This window comes from Lycorma delicatula, chromosome 6 (genome assembly GCF_047948215.1).
Source record: "Lycorma delicatula isolate Av1 chromosome 6, ASM4794821v1, whole genome shotgun sequence".
Classification (NCBI taxonomy): domain Eukaryota; kingdom Metazoa; phylum Arthropoda; class Insecta; order Hemiptera; family Fulgoridae; genus Lycorma; species Lycorma delicatula.
In genome coordinates this window covers 129,637,293-129,651,982 of record NC_134460.1, presented here as the reverse complement: position 1 = coordinate 129,651,982, position 14,690 = coordinate 129,637,293, and the positions used below count along the sequence as shown (strand labels likewise).

At 30.4% G+C, this 14,690-nt stretch overlaps 1 protein-coding gene across 2 annotated transcripts in view; it reads left to right on the top strand.

Moving 5' to 3' along the window:
- Positions 1-11,986: 11,986 nt before the first annotated feature.
- dac (dachshund family transcription factor) overlaps positions 11,987-14,690 on the top strand; it is a 665,435-nt gene continuing 662,731 nt past the window's right edge. For both annotated transcript variants that reach the window (XM_075369564.1, XM_075369563.1), the window contains exon 1: positions 11,987-12,711. In XM_075369564.1, coding sequence (XP_075225679.1) covers positions 12,053-12,711 — 659 coding nt within the window. In that variant the 5' untranslated portion in view covers positions 11,987-12,052. The remainder of the gene's footprint in view (positions 12,712-14,690) is intronic.

Here is a 14,690-nt window from a genome sequence, read left to right as displayed (position 1 = left end):
TTTCAATGGAAATATCCATTTTTGCAATCCTTAAATCCATTTTGATTAGTTTCGACGTGACGTCTGTACGTACCTCGCATGCGAGATACATACCTCTGTATGTATCTCGCATAACTCAAAAATGATCGGCCATAGGATGTCGAAATGTTGGATTTAGGACTGTTGTAACATGTAGTTGTGCACCTCCCCTTTTGATTGCAATCGACTGGACCAAAAGTGTCCAAAAAACCTGTAATCCAAAAAATTTGGATTTTGGACTTTTTCTTAACTGCAGCTCTCATTGAGGGCTTTTCAACAATTTATCATAAGTGGTACTTATTTTCATTGGTTCCAGAGTTATAAGCAAGTAAAACTTTAATTAATGAAATATTTGGATCTAACAAGGGGAAGGCACCATATCGGTTCGAATCAGACTTCATCTCCTTTTTTTTTTAATTTAAATATATTGATTTACTAATAATTATTAACCTCTGATTGTTAAAAAAAAAATACAATAAATAATAATTAAATAATAACAATAAAAAAAAAAATCAGAAGTTATTAATGAAATAAAATTTTATGTACATTGCATTTAAGAAGAAAAATGTGTTTATGCAATTTAATAGGCGTATAAGGAAATCATGTGCTGTCCACATCAGATTTTTAATTTAGTTAGCACAAATAGACATGGGCGTGCGCGCGCAGAGTTTAATTTTCTTCATTTTATTTCTTGGGATTATTATAATAAGGTAATGCTAACAGTAATTATAGTTATTTTAATTACGGTTTATATTACTTTTCAATAGTAAAATTGTGTACCTTACAACTAATTTTTCTTACTTTATGATTTTCATTAACTTTTTCACAATTTCATTTTGGATTAATTATTATTTTCCATGCATACATGGGTTATTTTAACCTTTATTAACTTATTGCTTTGTTATCTTATGACTAATTTTTAAAAATTTATTTACTGATTTTTTTTTAATATGATGGTTAAATCTTCTGTATTACACTTTTGTTTGATTTCTTTACATTACCGTTTTATATTAGTGTGTGTCTGAGAGAAATGCGTGCGCCATGCGTTTCCTAATTTCCAAAGTCTATATATTGATGTATTAAGATTATTCCATTATATTTATTTATATTTTAATTCAGTCGGCTGTTATTTTATTTTAAAATAATAATAATAAGCGGTGTACTAAAATTCTATTTAATTATATGGTGGAAAAATTGTTGAATTATAAGCAAGAAATGTCGATTTAGCCTCAAGCATCTAATACCACTGTATATGTATATATGTAGCTATATGTATATATTTGATACAGAGATAGATGTCTGATGGAAAATATTAAATTTTCTTAATAAACATCTTTTATATATAAATATATATAGAATTTAAAGGCATCGGAAATTCTTTGAACACAAAGAAATAACATTTACATGCAAATCGAATATCCTATGCCAATTATGCGAAAGAAGTAGTCATGTATATTTTATTTCTCTCTTTTTCATCTTTTTGTTGTCGAGTCTTTTATTTTGTATCGTATCGTCATTACAATTTAGAACAAATTAAGCCAGTTCTATACATCATTATTGGCTATTAAATTCTACCTTTTGAATTCTTCTTCTCTTTTCTTTTATATTATTTCTTCTTCTTCTACTTCTTCTGAATTCACCATTACGGAATGTGATTCTTAGGCAAGGTTTTTTATTTTTATTTTTTTTTTATTTATTAAATGCTGATAAATTTACTTAACTATTCCATTTTAGTATATACATATATTCATCCTACTGTACATTTTTATAGTCTCTTTTAATTTTTTTGAACGATCTTTTTTTGTATGTGTGTGTGTTTTATTATTTAGATTTTATGAAAATATTGATTAAATTGAATTATAACAGTAATCTAAAAGAAATTATATCGTTATTATTATTAAAACATGAATATCCAACGTGTAATAATTATTACTATTATTATTTTAAGACTGATGACCTCATTTACATTTACAATTATTTTGGATTAGAAAATTTATTATTATTATTACTATTATTATCATTATTATAAAATAACCTGTTATTATCGATAATACATTATTTATTTTAGTTGTTTACAACATTTATTTTTGTTTTTTATTTGTAAATCCTATTTTTTTTTAATATATATATCTCACGATTTCACACGGGAAATATTTTCCACATCACCACATTTAATTATAAATTGGACCATTACTAGTCAATACATATTTTATTTTTTTTTTTTTTAAATTCCAGAGCTGACTGGTTTTGTTGGAGTTATCAGTTCTTTCTTTTCCAAAATATTAATTTATTTTATTAGATTATTTTATATCTTACATGATTTAAATTTATCAAAACGATCAGAGTTTTAAATGTACATGATGTATGTAGATAGTTGGAGAAAAATTAATGTAAAAATTAAACAACATTATTAATTAATAAAATAGATTGAGATAATTCAGTTTTAACAATCATTACCAAAAACATCTCAAATTCATCTTTAATTTTGGAATTGAGGATTTTTAACTCAATTTTATAGATGAATAAACATGCCTCGTTGAATTGTGTGTAGATATCTCGATTGAGTGTGGTGAAAAATAATGTCTTTAGAGTGATTTCACGAAATTTTAGCCATTCTCACTAACATTGCAGATTCTTGGATTTTTTTAAAGAAAAATATCTGTACACACATGGAAACAAATAATTCGGAAAAACTTTGTTTTCCGATTATGATTTGTAAAACTTTTCAACTTAATATCTCACAAAGACAATAACATGAAATAGATAAAGTATCCGTTGAAACTTTACAAAGAGAATACATGTAAGTACTAGCATACGTTTAATGCATGAAAAGAAACATACAGTGAGTAAATATAACAATAGAAAATGAGTAACATAACAGAAAATAGTAAAGGATTAAAACAACAGAATAAATTAAATAACAAAACATAATCAATAATGTTCAATAAAAAAATTCAATGAAGTATAATAATATATGAGGGGAGAATTTCCAGCTTAGTCATCACGCAGTATTTTCCAGATAAGTTGTCCAGTAAGTTCACAGCCAGATGTTTTCGTGGGTTTATAACCTAAATATGTAATTCAAATTGAATCGTTGAATTTCTTCGCGAACGCATGTTCCTCACATTGTCTTATGTTACAGAGTAATTTATTCTGGAACCGCTGGATAACTTCAATGTAGTTTCTGTATATTGTACACCAAAGTTATATACCGTAGGGGTCCATACCGGCCTCAAAAATACTTTATACGACAATTTTTTAGCTAATGACAACTGAGACCTCCTGCCTAACAATCAGTACATCCGCTTAAACTTAGTATTCACTTCTTCTTCATCCTCTCACATGACTTTTCCGTGTAAGACCGGTCCAGATGTACACCTAGGGCCTATGTACCGTACATGGCCAATATATGGGATGCAGACACCATCCAGATGGAATCGTGAGCAGTCTCCTCTTCTCATTGCTATCGACACATGACTTGTTTTCACCGGATTAAATTTTATCTTCCATTTAGTTAGCCACCCGCTGATTAAATCCAACTCAGCAGGCAATTTAGCGGAAGTTAGAGTTAGGTCATCGTCCACGTTGAAACAAAGACATGGAGTGGACTAGAAAGTTCTGCAGTGAAGATGGGAGTACAAAATCGGACCTGAGGAACTCCTAACCGAGTGTCAAAAAAATTAGACAACTCCTGATTATATTTAACCTGGGGGAAACCATTATCCAAACAGTTATGCAAGACCAAGAAAAAAACTGAGGCAAGCTCGACTTCAGCTTATAAAGTAGACCAGGCAAGAGACCTTATCAAAAGCCTGCTGGACATCCAAAAAAGCTGATGAACAATATTTCTTCCTTTCCAAACACGTGTTGTTGACATTAATAATCCTATAGATTTTTTCAATTGTGAAATGACCACTTTGGAAGCCAAACCGTTGATCTTCGCTCACTAAAATAGGCCACAGTCTTCAATGAAGAGCCTCTCAAAGATCTTTAGGGAATAGACTTATATGTCTGTACGAAGATATTTTCATGTACTGGTTTACCCGGTTTCTGGATCATTGTCATCTGCGACACTTTCCTCTCCGTTGTGGGAAGGATGCCATTAAAAAGATACGTACGTACAGGATAACTTTGGAAGGCAACATAAATAGCATCCTTTCTGCAAACGGAAAGGAATCGGGATATTGAAAAATTCATGAATTTCTTATCAACTTCCCTTACTACAGGTGATTGAAAGACACCTTGCTTAGGTGTGCAGCAAACTGAACGGTCTTTTGGCTGTCGCTACGTATACTCGTACATCCGTTTGATGTTCTAAAGGTGGAAACGAGAGTGGAGGATGTTAAAACTTCTTTGTGGCTTTCCACAGTGATTAGTCGTCTCTAGTTAAAGGGGAAAAGTTTTCTCAGATACATTAATGCTGTATTAAAATTCTGTAGATATACATAATGTGATAAAATTATAAGTGTTAAATCACGATTAAATATTAATTATGATTTTTAGTGTGGTTTGTAAATTGTGTTACCGTATTTTTTGTCTTCTTTTAATAATAAAAATCTTATTTTAGAATCGGAATGTGTAATGCGGGAGGTCAGGTTCTCCACAGACTCTAGCGCCAACCAGTAATTAAATTTCTTTAAATTTTTCTTACGTTTATTTACCGCTTGGGTTAAGGTTCTCTAAACGTTTTTATAAAAAAAGTTCTCAATGAAATTCGTTTGTTTTTTTTAATGTTTTCTATGTATATATAATATTAAAGTGCATGTCCTGACTGACTGATCATTAATCCCCAGCAAAAACTATTGAAGAGAAATTGATGAAAATTTTAATACAAATTTTTCTTACTTTATAAGAAAGGATTTTTTTAAATTCGGAGTTTAAAGGGTTAAAATAGAGTAATAATGAAAATTTAATATTTTCTAATGTCTTGGTAATAAATGACTTATCAACTTGACTTTTGGTGTGTCTGTAATCTTCATGTGAATTTTTAAAAGTTAATTTCTAGATTTTGAAAAATTCGACCCTTAAAGAAGTGAAGAAAGAAAAAAAAATTCTAACAATGATTCCAAATTTTCCTCATTATACTAAACGAGATACTGGTCGATTATACTAAACAAGATATTCACTCGGGGCTTCCAAATACTTTTCAGATAAATATCTAAAAATAATTTTCAAGTTATCTGATATTTAATGTTTTAAGAAGTAAAATAGATTACTTTTTACATTTTTACCGTTTCATGCTAGAGCTGTTGAATCAATCTGCCGCGACGGAAGATCTAAAAACCAATTAGTGGTAAACTTTTTTCCCCTTGTTTAGCCTTCGGGAAAATTACCGTCAGGTATTACTTCAGAGGATGATTGAGGATGATATGTATGAGTGTAAGTGAAGTGGTCTTGTTCAGTCTCAAGTCGACCATTTCTGAGATGTGTGGTTAATTGAAACCCAACCACCAAAGAAGAGCGGTAATCACGATCTAGTATTATTCAAATCCGTACAAATGTAACTGCCTTTACTAGGATTTGATCGTTGGAACTCTCGACTTCAAAATCAGCTGATTTGCGATGACGCGTTCACCGCTAGCTAACCTCGTGGGTTAATTAGTGGTACCTGTACTGACCAAACTGTTTCTCTGAAGTTATTACAATACACTATCAATTTTATAAATTGGACAGGCTTTAATTTTTATTTAACATTGTTATTTTCACAAGCATGAGTTTAATTAACACAGGGAGTCCCCAGAGGGTCCCGGAAGTAGACGCTTCTTGCTAGATGGTAAGGACAAGCGAGCCCTGACTGTTTAAATAATCCCTGACCGCGACAGGAATGCAAGTAACCAGATTGCGCGAGCGAAGTCGCGATGGAAATGGTAGTGAGAGTGTGTGTGTGTATGTGTGTGTGTGTGTGTGTGTGTGTGTGTGTGTGTGTGTGTGTGTGTGTGTGTGTGTGTGTGTGTGTGTGTGTGTGTGTGTGTGTGTGTGTGTGTGTGTGTGTGTGTATACGCTTGAATATGCGTAAAAGCTTACATATATATATATATTTAAGCCTTATTCATCATAACTTCTTTCTTTTTCTGTTTAGCCTCTAAAACCACCGCGTAAGATATTACTTCAGAGGATGAATGAGGATGATATGTACGAATGTAAATGAAATGTAGTCTTGTACAGACTCCGATCAACCATTTCTGAGATGTGTGGTTAATTGAAAAACTCAACCACCAAAGAACATCGGTATCCACGATCTAGTATTCCAATCCGTCTTCGAAATCAGCTGATTTGCGATGACGAGTTAACCACTAGACCAACCCTGTGGGCTTAATTATTTTTCATAACTGAATTGATTAATGTTTGTTATTTCAGTTCTGTTTTGTATTTCAGTTTTGTAATCTTCCGAAAATTTAAATGGAAGATTTTAAACTAAAAAAATTGCATTGTCTTTATTTTTTCAATTTCCGCTTTTCTTTTTAGATATTTCTCTTTTAATGGTCTAGTAAGTTTTTTCGAAAAATTTATATGAAAAATTTTAAAACGAAAAGTCATATTGTCTTCATTAACGAAGTGAAAATATTTTTCACTTTTCATTTATGCTGGTTGATAGAAAAATAATACACAGCCTCATTAGATTCTTACACCAAAGATATTATCGAAAAGTTAAAACAATTGATTTGAAAGCTTTATAAGAAGATAATATATATTCCGCGTTCCAGGAAAAATTAACACATGATTGGTAGCGTATGATTGCATTGTTTTTTTGCATTTCCTTTTTTTATTTTTATCAAGACGAAGTTTTTCGTTTTATATTTGTTTTTATTAATAAGAAACTGCTTAAAAAACTACTCATTTTAACCTTCAAGTTTATTATTACTTCCTTGTATTAAGTGAAGGAAGTATTGTGATTGCGAAAAATTTTGGTTTTCAGATTTCAACAAAAATATCCATTTTGACCATCCCTGAAACCATTTTGACTAGTTTCGGTGTGACGTCTGTACGTACGTATGTATCTCCCATAACTTAAACACGATTAGGCGCAGGATGTAGAAATTTTGGATTTAGGATTGTTGTAACATCTAGTTGTGCACTTCCTCTTTAATTGCAATCGACTGAATCAAAAGTGTCCAAAAAGCCCAAAATCAAAACAAATTTGAATTTTGGACTTTTTCTTAACTGCAATAAAAAGCCCTCATTGAGAACTTTTCAACGATGTACCATAAGTAGAACTTATTTTCATTGGTTCCAGAGTTATAGCGTAAACAAATTTTAATTAATGAAATATTTGGATCTTACAAGGAGAAGGCACATCGGTTCGAATCAGACTTTATCTCCTTTTTTTAACTATTTTTTTTAATTTAAATATATTGATTTACTAATAATTATTAACCTCTGTAAAAAAAAAAAGTTTTACGATAAATAATAATTCAATCATAAAAAAAATATCAGAAGTTATTAATGAAATAAAATTTTATGTACTTTTCATTTTAAAAAAAATGTGTATGTGTAATTTACAGGCGTAGAAGGAAGTCATGCGGTGTCCGTATCAGATATTTTTTCATATTAGGTAAATTAATGATTAGGAAGTTGTTATACTATTCACTTCTACGTAATTCAAGCCGATTTCAAATTTTGATTTTTTCAGATTAAAGTAAATTAAGAATTAGTAAGTTGTTAGCAGTTGTTTCTAATTCGAGATTATTTCAAAAACTGAAAATTAAAAGAATTAAAATATTTATTATTTTTATTTTATCGCACAACTTTGTCTTTTTTTTTATTTTTTTGAATGTTGAAATCTATTTTTAATATTACTCTTTGGTAGTTTTCGCCAAACTTACAAAAAAAAAGTGTTTATTCTCCAGTTTTTTGAATTTTATTCTGGAAAAATAATCGAGGCACACTTTCGTGCCTCATTTTCTTCTACAAAATCATTAATTTTGCTTGATTTTTGCTCCAGTAATTATAGTATATCATTATTTTATTCTTAGAGAAAAAATGAGAGAAACATTTTTCATTAGCTGTAACTCTGGAACTAGCGCTTTCAGATTCAAGTTTATATCAACTTTTACTTCATGTTACTTCTAAAAATGGATTGAAGTGATGGAATAAAACTGCGTGAATCATTTCGAATAATTTTTCGCTGGCTTGGTAATTCGGAAATCATTGTTTTGGTTCAGGAAAGAAAAAAATTGACAAATTTTTTTTTCAATTTTGAAACTAGAAAAAATATTTTTTAATGATGTTTTTTCAATAACATCTAAAATGGTGTGATAATTAAAAGTGTTAACAGTTATTTTTTAATTTAATTCATTTTTAAAATCTTTTAGATATTTTTACTATTACACTCTTAATTTTCAAAGTATAAACCATAATTAATCAAAACTAAAAGGCCTAAAATAACGATGAAAGTATGGCGAGATCAATGATTTTGCAAGAATGTAAAAAAAAAATTAGCTTGATGTTATTCCAGCTGGATGTTACCGTTTTTTTGTTTATAACATTTTAGGGTAAATTCTTATATAGACAACTACTCGCTATCTTTCTCTCCGCAATATTACAAACACCTTGAAGTCTTAACCAGATGTAGCAACGAGCAGATTCTAACTTTTTCTATTCATGTTTATAGTCATTGTAAAAAATTATTTAAATTTGACTACATATCGTGTTTAAATGTTGTCAGATGATTTTTTGCTCACAGAAGGCATTTCTTTAATCAAATAAAAACAATGAAAATTTTTTAAATTATTCTTTCTGAAAAATCGAGAATTCAAATAATTAAAGAAATAGAACACTATCAAATTCCAATAAATCTGCTTTCTTTTAAATTCACGTAGCCTTATTCATTTTCATTATTTTTTTCTGTTTTTATTATTTAATATATTTATTTTAAAACCAGTTATAGCATACAGCGCTTTCATTGTCAAGGGTCTTTGAAAATTTATTTTTAATTTAATAAATCATATATAAACAGTCTTAGTATTTATGACGATCAACCGTGATTGTTCGTATATTGATTTCGAATGCTGATAGTGAGGTTAGAAAGATTGTGTTTCCTACCGGCTGTTTATTTCTAAAATATGTTTTAAATGAGAAAATTATTCAGGTAGCTTACAAGCCTGCCGAGAAAAATTAACGCATAATAGAATTAATTTTGTATAAGTTATTAAATTTTTGTCTGAATAAATTTAAAATGTGTAATGTTTTACGAGAATATAAACAATATTTTACAGTTTATCTCTCCCTTAATACTGAGATGTTTGCCGTATTATTTGATTTGGCTTTTACTACCTCCGTCTTAAAAGATTACGGTGGTTATTTAATCGAAATTTCAGGTTAATCCAATTTAATTATTAACACTCTTCATTTTTAATGTACATATACATTTCATTTAATTTTATTTCTAGTTAATATTTTTTATTGTAATTTTAAAATAAGTTTTTCAAAGTAATATTAAGAAAAATAGGGTAAAATTTTATACCGAATTACTAGGTTAGTAATTTTTAATTAATAAGTTAAATCAATTAATTTTTTGGAGTTCATGAACTAAACAATCTGTCAAAACTCTTTGAAGAGTGATAAATTAACAACTCAAATGAATTAACTTTTTTAAATCTCTTTTAAAATTAAAAAAATTTGTGTGTTGGCTATTGGCTATCATTTTACGTACTGCACCTATAATGCAGGCAGAGATATGAATTAACATGTTTAAGTAAATATTCATGCGTTTATCAGTGGGTAATTCATCCTTATAAACTAATTTAATAAAACTCTGTAACTTAAAAAACCTTTTAATCGGTAGTTCAAAGCTTCTTATCATTAGAAATTTATCTTTCTTAAATTTTATTAATTTTTTTTAAATTTTACCGATGGAAAAGTGTATAATTAATTATAATAAATGAATATTATACGACCGAAGTAAGTTGGCTGTCTTGTGACCCTCTCTGTAATGCGTAACAAAAGAATAAACATTATAAATATTTACCCCTACAGAAAACCTGATTTATTAATATGTAGTCAAGAATAACTTTTATTTTTAAGCAAAATGAACAATAAAGTTAGATTAAAATTTATTTTATAAAATGAAACTAGCAGCAAATTGAATTTAATATCAGAAAAGTTAAATTTTGATTAAAATGCATTTGTTTTATTAAATTTTGGTTTAAAGCTACAGAGCAAGTGTTTTGTTATATCTAATACTATGATGGCGTTTAAAAATTAAATTACCCTGTCTTTATTAGTCTTCAAATTCTCAGTATCTCTCTATCGATAGTCTATCGAATGCCTTTGTTGGCTGAACGTACGAACTTATTTGATCGTGTGTTACATGCAGGTGGTAGCTAAATACTTCTATAAAGAGTAGATCAGGTATTATTAAATACGTATATAAGAAAAAAAAAGTAAAATCTTTTTCTTGCTCTTAAAAATAATTTTTGATTATCTATTATTTATGATACGTTAATCGAAATTCACAAAATTTTACTTTACCTTCCTTAATAACACTACCTATGAATTTAGGCTAAATTTTATTTTATTTTAAATTTCATTTTGACATTATTTCTTATTAAAAAATTCATCTAAGACTATTGAGATGCTTTATTCATTAAAAAAAAATCTGAAATTAGATATACATGATTCTATTATAGACGATTTCATCACTAAATAGGCCTACCTACCATTCCGATGACTTCAACCCTAGTTTTTTGTATATCACTAACCGTAACAGGAAGATGATGCAGATAGAAGAGTGGAAAGGCACTTTATAGCTGGAAAGTATCTCCTGATATTAAGTTTATTTCATTATTAAATTTGTACGAGCCGTCACAGGGATGAGAGCAAAAGTTAATCATATATAATGGTCAAAGTAACAAATAACGGTTAGTTGGAATAAGTTTTATGTTAAATTTAAAGTTTTATTCAATGTTGTCTTTTAAAATTACATTAATTAATATTATTTTAAATGATTAGACACGATGATACAAATTTCTTTAAGTAAAACAGAGGTTATTTTAGATAAAAATGGAAGATGAAACAAAAGTTAATCCTGTTTTCTATTATAAATATCTTAGTATAATATGTTTTTTTTTTTTTAATAAAAAATAAGTTTTGGTTTGAAGGGTAGACTTTATTACTATTATTATTTTCAGAATTAGTTTTTAAATAAAATTCTATTTTAATAAAAAAATATTTATATTTTCCTTTTTGTGCAAGTGATAATAAAAAAATTAATCTATTTATCGGCCTACAAAATATTTCACTTTTGTTTAGGAGAAATGCCTGATAGACGATTCAAAATACGAGAGAATCGCTGAATGAGCGGCAAAGAGAGATGTTGCGAGGGAGAGGGAATGTGTGTTAAAGAGAATAAAAGAGCGTCAGAGAGAGAAAGAGCGGTGAAAAAGCGTTGGTGTTGTACTTGTGTTGAGTACGAAAGAGAGGCAAAAAGAAAGAGAAACGTCCAGAGGGAACGGGAGTGAGTGAGAGAGTTGTATCGGTCAATATGGTGTCGTTTGATTTTTAAGACGATGTCAGTCGTCGTGGTCGTCGGTTTAACGAGACGGCGTCAGTTTCCAGTCGGGCGGTTTGATTCGGAAAAGAGTGAGTGAGCGATTTCAATCGGAATTAAATCGGTTTTACCGATCGGGTGGAAGACGGCGATGATCGGCGGAGTTTCAATTTGCATATAAATGATGGAGGTTTTGTTTAGCGGCCGAGATGCGGGAGCTATTAGGAACACGCTATGTCACCGCGTGATAAATCGTTCCGGGGGAGGGGAAAATGTCCTTTAATGATAATTCGAGTCAGAAGGCGGCCCGGCCGGGGTTTATTCCGATGTATAATTCCGCGCGGCGAGAGGAGGGGCGACCAATGGCGTGGTGAGGCCTGCGCGCCGCCGGCCAATGAGAGGAGAGGGTGCGCGGCCTGCGGCGCGGCTGGTGGGGGGCAGAAATACGTTTTTATTTATTATACTCGTGTGACTGCAAACGGAACGGAGGTCTGTGCAGGGTCGGATGTCATTCGCGACCGAGATGCGCAAAGCGGGCGAAGCGTGATGGCCAGCGGAGGCGGCATGGATTCCGGCAGCGAACGAAGCAGCCACAGCGGCGGTTCTCCGGGGGCAGGAGATGCTCGTGGAGGCGGAAGCGGCGGTGAACCGGGATTGAAGTCCCCGGCAGACAGTCCTGTTTCTTTGACGAGGCCCTCGTTGAGTCCTCCGGTGGCACCCCCTGCGGTCAGCACACCCAGCAGCATGGCACCCAGGTGCCTTCCTCTACCGCCACCCGGTCTCGGACTCCTCAACACGTTAGGAGGTATGGTACACCACAGTCCTTTGGACCTTATGGCCGTGGCTCATCACCACGCGCCGCCACGGAGTTACAACAGTCCGCCGCCGATCAGCACTTCCGATCCCACCGCCAACGAGTGTAAACTGGTCGAGTACCGCGGTCAGAAGGTGGCCGCGTTCATCATCGCCGGCGACACTATGCTCTGCCTGCCTCAGGCGTTCGAACTGTTCCTCAAGCACTTAGTCGGCGGCCTGCACACGGTCTATACCAAGCTTAAACGCTTGGATATCGTACCTCTTGTCTGCAACGTGGAGCAGGTGCGCATCCTCCGCGGTTTAGGAGCCATTCAGCCCGGTGTCAATCGTTGCAAACTTCTTTCCTGCAAGGACTTTGACGTACTTTATCGGGACTGCACAACTGCCAGGTACGTTACATCACCTTATTATCTTGTTTGTATGATCGGTGCTTCTTGTTATGTTATGTTATCTTTTATTTACATCTGTAGAATTACGCTTGCTTTACTGATTTAGGTATAGGTCTTTATAACGCAAAGTAATAATAATAGATTCGCGATTAACGCTCTAGAATTCACAGGCCAGTTCACCCTTATTGTGAAATCACGGGGTGATTGTGTTAGTGTAAAATCTTACCGGTAAATTTTTATTGTGTTTTGCCGTGTTAAAAGTGATTAAATATTGTACCATAAATTAATTAAATCGGGTAATACCGATTATCATGTTTAATAAAAATTACAATAGCCTACACATCGCAGATGTTAACAATTTTATTTTTGTGTTATCAATAATGTAGTGTTTATTTCTGTTATTAAATTTTATTTAAAAAAAATTATATAATAATAAAAATTCTATTGATCCTAGTTTGTGCTGGCAATTAATTTGTGTAATATTTTTTTACGTACTGAATTAATAGTGTGTTCAAGTTAAGTAGTGTGAAATTTAGGAGTGTTTAAAATACTGTTATTCTGTGTTTCTCAGTAAAATATTCTCAAGAATTTTTAAGTGTTTTGTGCAAAAAATATTAATTTATACTAAGCGACGTTATATTTTAGTAATAAAAGGTTTTCAAATTATCAAAATGACTAGGTTAACTTCTTTCTACTTTATCATTTTTTTCTTTCGTAGACAAAATTTATGCGTAAAATTATCAAAAAAATAATAATATTATACTACGTAAAAGCTTAAAAATTTTTAATACGTTACAGTAAGAAAAAGCATAATATTCTTTGTAAAGATTTTTATTCTGTTTCATAATTTTTTAATTAATCAGTGAATTTTATCAGATTAGGCTATGTTTAGTATTATGATCAGATACGTTAGTACGCAGATAAAATATTCTGTATCGAATTTTCATTTTATTTAGCTGCGCGTATTTGTTATAGCTTTCTCAATTTACATGTCATTAGACAACAAAAATATGATTTATTAGCAAATTTGTTGTATAGGTTTAATTTTACTGTGTTTAATAATAAAATAAACTGTTATTCTAATCATAGGAATTAATAATTTTAATTTAATTCAGGGTTAATTAAAACGTATTGAATTTTTTTTTTTTTTCGGTTGTGTAGGCTAAAGTTGTTTTGTTGTCATTAGGCTTATATATGACATTTGTTAGGCTTTAATATATTGCGAAATGTTTGACCTTTTATGTTAATTGTTTAATTAGGTTAGATTTTAGGTAAACTTTTAAAAGGTAAATTTAAAAGCTAAAATACCAAAGTTTTGTTTTCAAAATAGGCCTATTTATATTTCATTTTTTTCCATTTGAATGTTCACTTTTGTGTGCTGTACTAATAATTAAGATCTAATCCTGCGCATTTTTATAAATAAGCCTTAAGGTTTTATTTAATTATTTTTAATTTGAGTAAATTTGATACATAACTGCATTAGTGTGTAACAAACAATTAATCTAACGTTAGTAGATTGCATCAATAACGTATTAAAATATCAGTTATCTGTATATTTTGCTATTTAAACTATGATTGTAAATAATAGAAGGTGGTGAATAGTTAAAATATTAGTAAAATTAAGTTTGATGATATTAGATTTTTTAAACAACAGGTATGTTTTTATTTAATTAGTAATTTAAAAATATTTTCTTCTTATTTTATACATTTGTTCCTAATTTGATTAAAATATATCTTTAATTTTGTTGAATAGATTTTTTTTATTAAACAATTCTAACATACATTTAAAGTAAAATAAAAATGTAATTAATTTATTTGACAGAAACAACTACTATTAAATTTTCACTAAATATAACGTTTTTCTTAATTGTTTATACTTTACATTTTTTATTTATTTATTAATTTAAAAATATATTAGGTGTCTAAATTAATAAAGATTTACATTGCAAAGTCGTAATTTTTTTCGTATTTGATTTGAT